Source organism: Ammospiza nelsoni, chromosome 14 (assembly GCF_027579445.1).
Source record: "Ammospiza nelsoni isolate bAmmNel1 chromosome 14, bAmmNel1.pri, whole genome shotgun sequence".
Lineage (NCBI taxonomy): Eukaryota > Metazoa > Chordata > Aves > Passeriformes > Passerellidae > Ammospiza > Ammospiza nelsoni.
The window spans coordinates 14,528,883-14,543,032 of record NC_080646.1 but is presented as its reverse complement, the minus strand read 5'-3'; the positions used below and the strand labels follow the sequence as shown (position 1 = coordinate 14,543,032).

The 14,150-nt window shown below is 40.7% G+C and overlaps 1 protein-coding gene across 2 annotated transcripts in view; it reads left to right on the top strand.

Annotated features, from left to right (window-relative positions):
- Positions 1-14,150, top strand: part of THSD4 (thrombospondin type 1 domain containing 4) — a 236,352-nt gene that overhangs the window by 43,704 nt on the left and 178,498 nt on the right. For both annotated transcript variants that reach the window (XM_059482062.1, XM_059482063.1), the window contains exon 5: positions 3,416-3,827. In XM_059482062.1, the coding sequence (XP_059338045.1) occupies positions 3,416-3,827 (412 nt within the window). The remainder of the gene's footprint in view (positions 1-3,415; positions 3,828-14,150) is intronic.

The window sequence follows — 14,150 nt, the reverse complement described above, 5'->3', positions numbered from 1 at the left end:
TACATTAAAAATATATGCCCAGAGTGATCCTGTTAACAGAAACTTACAGAATTAGGACCAGGTTTTTTGCAATTTGACATTTTGGGTCTCCAAGGACTTTTCCATCTCCCTTTTTTTTTCTTTCCTTAATTACATTTTAAATATTTGAATAATATTTCAATAGCTTCATTGCTGACAGGAATAGCTAATAAGTCACTTTCAGTTCTTCAGAAAAAGAATCAAGGCAACTCTGTACTAAATACTCAAACTGTGAATGGATGGGTAGTATCCTTTGAAACCTGTCAATTAATGACAGTAATGTAGTGCTGCAAAACAGATATTTTGCTATGATCTCAAGTATTAGGCTAAATATTGGCATACTTCTCCACAGAAGTAGATTTAATTAAATTAATTTATGTAATTGATTCAGTTATAGACAATTTTGCCCACTAAAAAGCAGTTCTGTTAAAACCATGATGAGTAGAAAGGCTTAAATTTAAACCAAAAAGCTTTGATAGGTATCTAAGGGGACTCAGCTCCTTTAGAAGTAATTTTCTAGCCAAAATCAAAGAACTGCTGTTTTGGAGCATTTTTTGAAATGGAAATTAAGAACAGCAACACCAAAGCACAAATCAGTATAGTTTAAAGGACTTTTGCAGTGATAAATAATGTGGGCTATTTTTTGGGAAATAAAGTATAAAATTTGTAACCTGTCTTCTCTCTTTTCTTCCACTTTCATCTTGCACATGAAACCTCTGTTTCTGCTGATAGATCAGTGTTAAGTTCAGCTTCAGTAGGTGCTGGCTCTGGGCTGTTGCTGTGCTGATAGGGCACAAGCACAGCCAGCAACCCTTCAGAGAATGGATTATGGGCAGCTGCTGGATTCCCAGTGAGGAGAACCTGCAAGAACCTGGAGAATGCTGAGCCCTGGGCACCCAGAAATGCAGCTGGGCCAGGCTCACTGAGGACAGGGGTTTCCTTAGCATGTTAGAGGACTTTAATGTTCATTCCAGGACAGGACTCATGGTAAAGGAAGCCTTTGAAGATTTTGAAAAAAGCTTCAAACTTGACCAAACTCTACACACAATTAAAAGAAAGGTCTAGGTGTTCTTTTTACTCTCTCTGAGAATCTGTGGTGAAATTCTGTTGTTTTTCATTAGTGTGATTGCTGTGACTGAGAATACAGGGAAGAAAACCATCTCCCCTCTGCTTGTGGAATTATTTCTGCCAATAGACAACAGAAAATCTAGGGGGGAAAAATCTGTAATTCCTATGCAGTTTTTTTTCTCCTTATCCCTGGTGAAACTGGAGGCTGAAAGTTGTTACCTTTCCAAAACATTACATTATTTCTTCAGAAGCAGTGAAAAGTTGTGAATTGAAAATGGCATCAATCAGAAGCTTATTTGGGTTCATTTTAAGGAAACTTTCCAGCAGTTGTACAACAAGTCTTCCTTGTTGTCATAAATGAGTGGTTTTGCTAATGTTCACCCTTGCAGTTTTTCATTTACAAGAGAAGTACTTTGATACTAGGAGATAAGATAAATGAAATGCTGAAAAGCTCATGGAAATACAATCTTTATTCTGCCTGACATCAGAAGAGAAAGAAAACGAGTTGTGCTTCAGCTGGAAGTAAGCCAGGGAACTTTCATTTAGAGGCAGTGGGAGAAATGTAAGGAGAGAGGAAGTGATGGTAAAAGGGAAAAATGAAAAAGGTATGTTGGAGAAAGGCTGTGTAAAGAGCACTTAAGAGAAGAGGTGGAGGCCCAGGAAATTTGCAATCTTACCTGTGTATTTTAAAGACACTGTATATCCTTAGTTCAAAGAGGGTTTCTATTCAGTATAAATAACCAGCCCACCGGCTCTGAAAGTGCTTCAGTCTTGAAGACCACTTGAGGTTCAAAGCACTGTTCTTAGCATGAAGGCTGTGAGGCAGTGATAATGCACTGATTTGCCAAGGCACACGTTTGCTTATGGCTAAAATTAGAAAAAGCTATGGCAACCAGATTCCTTTTTGACACTGCAAATGTGCTAAGAGGGGCCAGTTTGTATTATTCACAGCTGACATATTCTCAGCATAAGAGAAATTGTTAGAAGTTACAACAGTAAAAATGCTACATCATCATCATCATGATGTTTGCTACAACTCTTACATTAACAGCACAAAACCTGATTTTCTTACTTGTCTGGGCAAATGTATTATTTGAAATAAAGAATATATTTAGGTTGGCTTAAGTTTAAAGGGACCCATCATTTTTGTTATCAAAGTGCTAAAGAGATTTGTCTGAGCAATCAAAGAGGTGTATGTGTATATGAGAATTATGCCCAAAGAAAGGAGATTCAGGCCTGCATTAAATAGCTGTTCTGCCTCTGCTGGAGATGAACACAGGAGATCAGAGATGGCTGCTGACTGTGGGCTGACATGAATTACGTAATGCTTTTCTACAAATATTTTTCTGTTAGCAGTAATTTACCTTTAGATGGTAACTCCATTCTTGGTGGCATTTTCCCCCCTTTTTGTCCTAGTTGGCTGCAAGTATTGTTGAGTACTTTCTTTCCTCTTATTCTGTCTTGCTCTTCTTCTAGCCTAGGGAGCAACAGAAAAATTAATTTTGTGTAATCTCACTCTTGTTTAGGTCTGGCTAAGTAGGACAAGGCTTAGGGGTTCTGTTTCTTTCCTCTCCTGTATAGTTATGGGAAGCTTTTCTTTCCCTCCCTTAATACCAAAACCCATTATACTGCTCTCTGTGCTGTAACTACCAAAAGCTTCCCTCAACAATGACTGTCATGGTCACAGAGCAGATTAACAGGGATAAACACTTCAAGAGTGCTGGTTGCTTATCTGCCAGGGCAAATCAGCACTCTGGTTCACACATCTTGAGCCAGGAAGATTGATTAAAAGCCCCATGTGGCTATAAGGCTGGGATGGGAGGTAAATGACTTTTAGGGTTCCCAGCTAGCAAGAGTCCTGGGAGAATATAAGACTTGGGAAGAAAACAAACCCAAATAAAAACAAACCCAAAGAAAGGTCCCTTTGATCTGGTGGCTGCCTGACATCTGCAGCACTTCTGTTTCTAGAAAATAGTTATGTCAATTTATAATCTCTGGCTTTCACTGGAGTTCAAGTCAGTTTTGCATATATATTAAAAACATAAATGTATTTTATGTACAGAAAGCAAATTCTTTTTCTTTAACGGTGTCTCCCTTCCTGAGCTGCAAGTGTCACCCAGAATAGCTGTATTCACTCATTACTCTGAACTGGTTTTTGCCAGCTTACTTGTCAGACTGCAGTGTTAGGATCAAGGCCTTCTGAGATTCCTAATAGATCAAGCTAGTCTACATCTTAGTCATATTTATGATAAGTCCTGTAAATATCTAACTGCTCCTTTGCTTATGGAGTCAGTAACTGTTTTCTCTCTCTGTCTCTCTCCGTTTTTAGAAGCAGAAACAGAAATCCCATTGGTCCAGGGAAGTATGGCTATGGGAAGGTGCCATACATTTTACCTTTACAAACTGACACTGGCCAGCAGCCCCAGAAGCTGCGGCGGCAGCGCCAATCGTCCAGGAGCCACCTGTTCCAGCAGAGCCCGAGCCTCCTGAGCCCCTACAGCCAGGCTGCTGCTCCCTCCCTGCAGCATGGCAGCCTCTACCAGGAGCCAGGGGGGCCTCAGGCAGGACACCAAGTCCTGGGGCCCTCGGTCTATCAGTCCCCTTCGTTCCCTGTGTCTCAGAGCCTGTTCCACGGCGGTGACTCCGGCCCTCAGGCCCTGCAGGGCCAGCCCCAGCCCCAGAGGGCTGCAGCCATCGTCTGCATTGGTGCCTACAAGCAGTACAAACTCTGCAACACAAATGTAAGTCTGCTTTTCTTGTGTTTTGTGTGTTTGAGAGCTGTTGGTTTTCCCTAGTATGCAAAATGTTCACCTAATCATTGAGTTAGGTTGAATTTTTTAAAAAATTAATTTAATGATTATTTTTGTGAACTTATTTTAGGGAATACTGAAAATAGATCTGTAATATTACAGCTACCTAATACTGTACCTTCAAGGGCTTTAATCAGTCACTTCATCTACTGATATGTACAGTTCTAATTTGATGAAACCCAGGAGCATGAAGGAATTTGAGATAAGTATAATAATTGAGAGAGGGACAAACATGGTCTGAACAATGTCAGAGAATACAATAATGGTGAGAAATTCTAGTTGTAATTGTGGTGAAGGGACAAGGGAATGAATTTAGTGTACATTTTCCACTTTCCTTCAGTGTTGTGACGTTATTTTGTTTTCTGTGTGATGAATGTGGATTTTAATGGCAATTCTTAAGTGTGTGATTCACAGTGGTGAGGAGTGGAGTGTGTTGGGTTTGCATGGCCAGGTTTTGGTAGAGGGGAGGAGTGCAGGTGTGGCAGAGAAGCTGCCAGAAGCTTCCCCCATGTCCAGCAGGGAATCCAATGCCAGCCAGCTCCAGGATGGAGCCACTGCTGGCCAAGGCCAAGCCCATCAGGGATGGCAGTACCATCCCTGTGATCCTGTATTCTGAAGGGAAAAAGCTGTTGTGCAGGTGTGAGGTAGCCACAGGAGAGCAGAGTGAGAATGTGTGAGAGGAACAGCCCTGCAGAGGCCAAGGTCAGTGGACAAGGAGGGGCGGGAGGTGCTCCAGGCCTTGGAGCTGAGATTGCCCTGCAGCCTGTGGGGCAGCCCATGGTGCAGCTGCCCTGGCCCTGCAGCCCATGGAGGGCACAGGAGCAGGTGGTGCCCTGAGGAGGCTGTCACACCATGGGATAGCCCTGCTGGAGCAGGTCCTGCCAGGAACCTGCAGCTCCACGGACAGAGAGGGGCCCACAGTGGAGCAGGTTTGGTGGCAGGACTTGTGACCCTGTGGGGACCCACAGAGGAGCAGTGAGTGAAGAGCTGTAGCCCTTGGTGTGCTCACATTGAAGGAGTTTGTGGAGAACTGTGTCTCATGGGATGGACCCTGTGCTGCAGCAGGGGAAGGACTCTTATCTTTGAGCAGCAGCAGAAACAACCTGTGCTGAAGTGACCATAACCCCTGTGCTGAGCTATCACCCCCATTTTGTCTCCCTACACCACTGAGGCAAAGAGGTAGAGCTGGGAAGAAGGGAGGGCTAGGGGGAAGGTGTTTTTAAGACTTGTTTAACTTCATTAAAAGTCTGATTTTGATTGTTAATTCAAATTCAGTCAATTTCCCCAAGTCAGGTTTGTTCTGCCCATGACAGTAATGGGTGTGTAATCTCTCCAGATCCTTATCTCAACCCATTAACCCTTTGTTATATTTTCCATTCCCTGTTCAGTTGAGGAATGACTGAGTGGCTTTAGTGGGTACCTGTCACCTAACCTGGGTGGAACCACCACTGTCACCCCTAAACAGCATTTAGAGACAGCTCCCAGTAGCTTGGACCACTCCAGTACTTTTTGTGGTGCTCTGTGCATTCTGTTTCAGATTATACTTTTACCAGCATTCAGTTCTACATGCTTTGATTTTAACTTCCTAATTTATTGGAGTGAAAATCTGTTCTGTGTTAATTTTTAAATAAAACTTAATCTGTTATTATTTGGTTCAGAATGTTTTTCTGGGTGTAGCTCCATGCTCCAGGCAGTCTCCCATTGTACGTGGGAGGCAAGTGAGGTTTTGTTCTTTGTCCCCATTAGTAGTTTCCATCCTGCTAAAATTTCCAGTTTCTGCTGGGCCCTTTTAGTATTTCCCAAAGTATGTCTTCCTAATACCTTTTTCTTATTGGTCCTTCTAATCTAACTTAGTGTTGCAAAGATGCAGAAGTCTGTATTTGGATATTAGAAGCAGAATAGTCAGGAGATCTGGATAAGCTGACATGACAGGCCGTATTTTTTTGGATGGGTGAACATCTGATTCTTCTGCCTCCTAGAAATCCTGATTTGTTCAGTGGTACCTGCATAGTGGAATATGCAACAATGGAACACAGGATAACAAAAACACAACCTAAACAAATCAGATGAGTTTCTTTTTGCTTCTTAGTTATGACTCTTGCTTTATTTCTGAATAGAGTCCATTGATTGAGACTGGAGCAGTTGATTGAAAGGACCTAATGTCAAGAAAGCTTTAGTGTATTTGTCTGGAATGGAAAACATGAATGGCTAATTTGAGCCTCTGAGAATAGTCTCTGGGACAAATTCCTCTTTTGAAAAACACTTTCTGTTTTTTGAAGGAAATGGGAAATGACCTTAGTGCATGGGCATTAATTTGGAAAGTTTTCTGAGCTAAATTTGCTCACTGTGTCCAAGCGATACACAAATGTCCCAGTCTTTATTTCATCCCTCACACATCAGTGCACAAAGTTGGACAGTATTCTGCCTGACTTAATGTGACAAAATTGTTTCCAGGAAATGGTCTTTTAAGAGGGCAAGGGGTAAGAGATAAAGGAAGTTAGAAATGAGGTGGAAGAAAGAAGCAATCTGAGATTGCTAAGGTATGGAGAAGGAAGGTTTGTGGAAAGCGTTTGCTGAGAATGGCAAAAGGGCGGCAGAGTAGAGGGCAGTGAGCTTGTGAATTGGACAGTGGTTGGACAGGTCAGCATGGTGAGTGCTTTGGCCATTGGCAGATTTCTTTTGATGGAAGAGAACAGGAGTGAAAATATTTTCATGTTAGTTTTAGAATCTGCTATTTAAACAGAAGAATTCAACAGATGAAGAGGAAACAAAGATGAGCCCACTGCTGCTGCCTCTTTGCCGTTGTTGCTTGTATAAATACAATTATAAAGAAATCTGTTATACAGGAGACTTAATAGCAAAGAGAAATTGTAGCTGAAGTAGTTTCTCCTAGGCATGGAACTCTTCATAATTATATTCTTTATTTAGTAGTGTTTCTATTAGCCTTGGAGAGGCTGTAATTGCTATTCAGGACTATTTTGCTCCCCAGAATGTGGTAATTAATGTAATTATAAAAAAGAAGTTGCTAAGAACGGTTTTAGTGTAAGGCCAGGATGAGAACCAAACAAGGCTGATAGTGTTTCACTTTGTTTGCTTGTTCTTCCTGATTAAATGCTTCTGCACGCGGGCTTTAATCTAATTTATCCGCAGCGACATGTACCACTGGTCTTGCCAGCAAGCAGAGAACAGTATATTTTTATTTCTTTCTTTGATTCTTCCTGGAACACACCAAAACTGAAAATCTCACTTATTTGAAGTATTCTGTTAACCCTTATCCTGGTGCTTGGCCACTCCCTCTACAGTTTCTCCTGAGGGCAACTAATTAATAACAAATTAAGTTTATCTGTCTTGGTCCATTAGGTCATTTCCTCATTATTGTACATTTATTGTTTTTTCATTGATAGCTGAACTCATTTCACATGACTGACAGATTGATTCATTAAAGGTAAACTCGTGATGTTTGGTTAGGGAGAGCCTGGGAAGTGCTTGTATTTGTTCAAGTGTTCCTGCAGGTCGTTAAACCTATTTTCTTATTATATAAGTGGCTTCCCCTGTTCAGCACCTTGCATGCAAGCTCACCTCAGAACACACAGCTGCCTGTCTCCCTCTTTGGCAGGAAATAGGCAGCAAACATCTCTCCTTACCTCACAAACAGCTCTGGCTGATCTAACTGAAACCATAAGCTACCTGCAATATAATAGGATTCTTCCAATGTGGTCTCAATTCCTTCAGAAATAGGGAAGTGGTGAGTAAATCTCCCTTAATTCTGTCTGCATTAAAGGAGAAGGAATTATATGTATGTGTGGTTGAAGTATAATTTGAATTCAACCTTCTTTGTGTGGTTTGTCACCAGAACAAAGGAAGCAACTCAAATGGATTTGTTTACTGAGCACTTTCTGTAATTAATTGTCTCGAGCATTGCCAAGGCACTAGCTCTTCAGGAGTGCCTGAACGTGAGAATATATTTGTAAACCAACTCCAGGCTTTCAGGCTTCTGGATATTCCAGACTGCTTAAGGGAGGTTCATAACAGTGGGCACACAACTGATGCCCTTTATTTCCCAGTACCACTTGTTATACCTTTTTTCTCACATGCATAACACCTGTGTGCCCTTTTACTCTTTTGTTGTTGGTGAATACACATCAGCATTCCAGGCTTCTTCTTCAAATCTGTTCACCTGCCTTACACAGCTGCACCCCATCAGGGATCAGCCACAGCCCCATTCCTGTTCTTGCACAATCCGTTCTCCCACGGTTTCTGCATGAAGAGTGATACTAAATAGATGTAAAATCTGAATTTTCATTAGCTATGGCTTGAGGTGTGACTTTTTGGCCAAATTCATATAGGACTTTGGAACAGTCAAGGTAAAATGTATGAAAGAGTAACTCCTGAGGGCTCGGTGAAATATTTATGGATGAAGTTTTGCTGACTGGGTCCAGTTCCATTCCCAGTTGCTAGATTGCCACTGGTTCATGTGAATTACTGTCATGTCTCCTGCTACACTGTGCTGTTTTTATCAGTATTTGATGTGACTGGTGTTTAGCAAGAAGCCAGTTGTGTTGTGGAGAAGTGTCTAGATAGGACCAGAAGACAATGACTGCCTCTCCAGCTGTGCCTGCTATTAATGTGGTAGCAAAGCTATGGAAAAGCTGGCTTTTGGTTCTGAGTAAGAGTCCTCTGCTGGATCTGTGCTCCTGCATGCAGAGCTTTTGAGAATGGCACCTGAGCAGGGAATAGGAAATATCTGAAAAGACAATTTTGGAAATGGAAAGAGGTTTTACATTCTGCAGGAATGTGTTGAGTCCATTAAACAGTGATGTGCTTTTCTGTCACCTAAGGATATAGGTAGGCATTGGCAGGGTCCCCTGGCACCTGGGGTCTTGGGCCATCCACCAGCTCACTGGTGTTCTGCCCAAGCAGTTTTGAAAATTTTCCACTCTATAGAAACTGAACATTTCCAGTGCTTCAAGTTTTAGCTAAGGTCGAAATGGAAATGTTTAATTTTGTATGGAACAGAAAACATAATTCCCAGACAAGTCTTTTCAGAATTGATATGGGGTGCTGCAAGTGTGCACTCTTTAATGTAGTTGGGATGCTCACACATTGAGGTGAAGACTAACAAAAGCCTATGTATTTCTTGGGTGAACTTTTTTTTTTTTTTAAGACTGAAAAGCCCCTTGTTATTCCCAAGGAGTTACTGTAGGGTTTATTTATTCTCCTTTTGAGATTTGTATAGAGTAGGTGTTTGACATAAGTGGCAAAGTGGGGTTAAGATGACATATCTTTTCCTGAGGAAATTGAAACTTGACTTTATGTGAGGAATTTTCCATGCAAACACTGTGGGATTGTGTGTAGGTTTGGTAGTCTGACATTCTGTGGGTGTATAGGAAACTTATTGAAAGCTTGTATTACTTTGGGCTGTACTGTCCTTCCTTTTGAATGTTTTGCTATTTGCAGCAGAAGTGTGTAAATATTAATTCAGAATGATTTGTCACCAGTACAGGCTGAACTTACCAGAGGCTGGCACAGGGATATTGCTTGTAAAGGGTCTCATGTAGTTTGATCAGTTGTCATTTGTGTACAAAAGTCACAGAGAAACATCTTTGATGGAACTCTTGGACCACACTTGTTCCCTCTGTATCTCTGCACTGTGGTTATGTGACATCCCCTTCAACAGCTGAGAATCCTGCATTAGAAAGTATTTTGTATGATGACATTCTTATTAGAGCTTAAATAATTATGGGAAACTGTTTGCCATAAGTCATCAGGAAAAGTATGTCAGAGTAACTTTTAAAGCTCTCTCCAAGGGTTTTATTGTGCAAGTGTGCTCTGTACTTGTGGCAGTAATACAGAGTTGGCTGTTTTACATAAACTCTACTTGTGGCAGTAATACAGAGTTGGCTGTTTTACATAAATTCATTATTACTAGGTTAATTACTTACTAATGTAGTAAAATATTCATAGTAAGTCCAAAATCACACAATTCAGAAAACCTTGATGTCTAGAGGCTTGTTGGTTTTAATTGAAAATTGAATTACTTGGTTTGATCAATAAATCTAAGCCACTTCAAACATCTAGAAGTCCAGGAGTCATGCCATGTTGTGACAAGAGCTATAAAAGCACAGACCAAAAGGAAAGTGCAGGTTAAAATTTGGTAATGTATACATGGCTATAGCCAGGTCCTGTATTCTCCAGGTCAGGGAGGAGTGACCAGTGGGATCTGTAACATTCTTATGGATGAGGTCTTTGACTTTATTAAAGGGCAGTGAGATATAAATAAAATACAGTAGAGCTTAGAATAGAATAAACACCTTAAGACGATAAAACAGAAATATTCCACTGGAAAGCAAAGGTTGAGATTATGTATCAGTGATAAAAAATCCACTAAATGTGTTAGAGTTAGCCAGTTCAAACATTCAGTGTCATTGATATGTTTGGGGTTTAGCTTGAACGCTCAGGGAGCTGGATTTTCCATGGACTCTGTCAACTTCCCAATATGTATTTTCTTAATTTTTAATGCATAAGAGTAGTTCAGAAGCTCTGGTTAACCGTAGTACTTCAGTATTTCATGGTACTGCAGGATGCATTGAGCTGCCTGTTTCTTCTTCTTTGAGGTTTATTTTGAAGTTCTGAGCCTGTTGCATGATGTAGCTGGAGAAGTCTGCCTCAAGTGGAGTGAATTTGTGTCTGTGAAGAGCTGAAGATTCAGACTTACTTTTGTGTAATGGCAGTGTGACATAAAAATGTGAGAAATTCATCTAAGTGCCTCAAAATCAAAACACAAATCAGTTGCCTAAAGCTCTTCTTTCCTAACTTCCTGGTGAACTTTGAATGGGAGGTTTCATGTAGCAGTTGGAGTTGTCTGAGAAGTTACCTTGCTAATTCTTAGACTAAATGGAATACATCTGTCTTGGAGAAGAGGAAAGAGGAAAAAGATCCACAGTTATTCCATCACTTCATCAGTTATGAATAGCAGCATTAGCACTTAAAATCCTGTGGAGTGATTTGGAAACTTCATTGGGATGCCTGTTGAAATGGAATAGGGGTTTTTGTTCTGCAGTAGAACAGGACTCAGGGTGATTTAGGTTGCCTGGTTATCATTCAGATGTAACTTCTGTGCCAAGTTTTAAAGAGGAAGCTCATCAATGAAAATTGGGACTTCTGAGTTGTAACCAGATGGTTGCATTCCTGATACATCTGTAGTTTTGTTTAACAGTGCATTGTAAATTTGAGTAGTGTCATTTATCAATATAGGCAAGTGTTGTGGGAGAGATTTGAAGTCATTCCAGCTTGTCTTTGTTTCTTCTTGTCAATTCATATTGACAAAAGTGTTTGTCTGAAATTCCGGTGTGGAATTTTTCAACACTCACATAATTTGAACAAGAAATGTGCTTTTTATTCATATGTCAGTTTAATTGTATCCAGGTTTTCAAAGCAGAGGAGGCTGCAAATGTCATGATTAATTTACAAAAAACTTGTTAATGCGGTTTTGATGAATATTTGTTAACTATTCCCATTAATTTCAGGTATAAAAACATGGTCTGTCAGATGTCAGTGTCTGCTTGGCACATGAAAGGTGTAGCTTTTTCATGGTATTTTTAAGAGATTAGTTCAGTTATTGTTGATATCAGTGCATAAGTTTAAGATGTTTTCAGGGCAGACAGCAGGAAAAGAACATATATTACATGAATACAGGAACTTGCAGGAAACTACCACCAGTACAGTCCCAGTCCTCTCTTGTACTGACCAAGGTGAGTAGAGGAAGAAGGAAGTGCAGGAGAAAATGCCAAAGTTAAGCTATGTGTACTGAAAAAACTGTCTGTTAGTGGTGCTGTCAAGTTTTTAGTTTTAGTTTTGTGGGTTTTGAGGAAAGAGGGGATGTTGGTTATTTCTTTATTTTGTTTTATTTTGGTATGGTTTTTTGTTTGGTTGGTGTTTGTTTTGGATTTTTTTTGGTATCTAATTTTAGAATTTTTAAGCAGGGCATGGAAAGAGAAACTTGCCAAAATTTGTGTAGAAAGTTAGGAAATACAAACATCAAATTATGTCTAGCAAGCATGTGTTGCGTTGCCTAACCACAGACTAGGGATGAAGTCCAAAGCTTCTCCCTCAGAAGTGCTCCAAAGGAAACCTGGCACTGCAAGCCCTGCAGTGCCCAGAGCAGGTAAACAAACCTTTGCATATGATACATTAAGAGCTAAGTGCTTACAGAACAATGCAAACCCCAGAAATAATTGAAACTGTGGTGAGATTAAAAAATAACAGCAAAACCCAAACCAGTCTGGTGTGCTCTGTCTCATCTGCTTCATCAGTTGTGGTGTCTCTCCAGATGTAACACAGGCAGTACATTGCACATGTAGAGACATACACATGTAATTAGTGAAACAGAGCTTCTTTCTAGTGATAAGTTAGTAAGGCTGTTTATCTTCAAACTCTTGACTTACATTGGTGGAAAGACCAATCCTGTGTGGTTTATACCTGTCAAGCAGTGTTGGAGGCACTGGGTGGTCTGTGGGGGAAGAGGCCAGGGAAACATCCCCTGCCACATTCTGCAAACCAGCTTTGGCCTTTGGCTGCAGCATTCAGTAAGTTGCCAGCCAAGCCACATACTGCTTTTCCTGAACTTCTGTTTGTATCTTCATTTGTTAGAGACAGCAAGGAATGCTGGTGGTCTTGATGGCTTTTTTGAGACCTCAGTTTGGGTGACTTTCTGAGGACAGTTTTTTTGGATGATGTCATGTTTTAGTTTGAGCAGCAAAATGCCATTTAAAGGACAAAGTCAAACTTGCAGAAGTTTAGAGCTTTCAGAACTGGAGTTTTGTGAGCAATCCTCTGGTAACTCTTGTGTTAAGAAAACTATTTAATTACTTGATAATGTAAATTTTACCCCAAGGTCCCTGCATAGATCAAGTGCTTAGTTATGACTGATACAGTACTCAATGTTATTCTCTTTTTATTCAGCCTTTGGCTCCCTGCCTTAAAAATGCTCCTTGCAGAAGGTGAGAAAAAAGGTTTCTCTAAGGACTAGTTGTTGATACTATTACTGCAGTGTTTGCTTTAAAATTCACAAAGCTGCTGTGTGACAGCAAGACCTAAAATGTTGTAAGAAATGGAGCTGCCCTGTGGAAGAATGAGATTTAAGAGAAGTGTTCCATAATTAGTGCTGCTTGTCAAGTAGTTTGAATTGAATTTTTTCCCCATGTTCAGTATCATATTTATCACTTGGCAATAGTCAAAGCAGAATTTGCATTGCCAAAACTGTAATTATGATTTGGCAGCTCATTTGTAAAACAAGTCCAGAGGTTTTCAGTCAGACCCCAAACCAGAAAGTACATAGTTCACAAATTGAAAAGGACTGGATTAAGTAATTGCACCATAGGTGACTTTTTTCCCTTCAAAACTGGTAGAGTAGCTGTTCCAGAAACTGCAGACTGTCCTTCATGTTCCTTATTCTGTATGCCCATTTATACCTATCAGGTTTTACAGTGAATGGGACAGAGATTATGTAAATAACCCTTCCAGCTAAACATTCCCCAGAGTGAGTCCATTCTGCACACTGAATGAGTCAGAGGTCATATGGGGAACATGGTATGCAATCATGGAGTTGAGAGCAGGACCTCACAGGCAGGAGGAGCCAAGTGATACAGTAATTGCATGGACAGCCTCTTCCAATTTGAGATTAAACATTCTTTTAAGGCCCTGTGACTTACATTATAGTGTTTAAACAAACAAAAAAAAGCCTTCAAAAGCAGAATGCCATAATGAGATGCATCAGTCTTCACAGAACTCATGAGATCACTGCAGGTGAGGCACTGGCACAGGGAGTTTGCCCTCAGGGCAGTGAAATGCTTCCCTGGGCTGTGCTTGGCTCTTTCTGACCACAGGTGTTCCTGCCCTTTCTGCAGGGACAGCCTATCTCTGCTCCTTCCTCTGCCTGGAGCTGTCCCACTGTATTTTTTCCTCAGTCACACTTCTCACTTCCTTAGTACCTTGTCTCATATTTTTCATCTTTTCTCCCCATCTCTTCTGCCTCCAGTCTCTCCTCTTTCTACTCAGTTTCCCACTTCTTTGCAGTTTCTCCTAGTTTCACTTTCTTCTTCTCAGTACCTTCTTCAGCTGACTTGCTCATCTCTTGAATGTCAGTCCCCAGATTTATCTGTTTTTCCGAAGTATTCCATGCATTTTAGGTATAGGCTCAAGTGGTTATTAAAGACAGAAGAGAGATTTTTCATTTTCAGTCCTTGCCCTATTGCA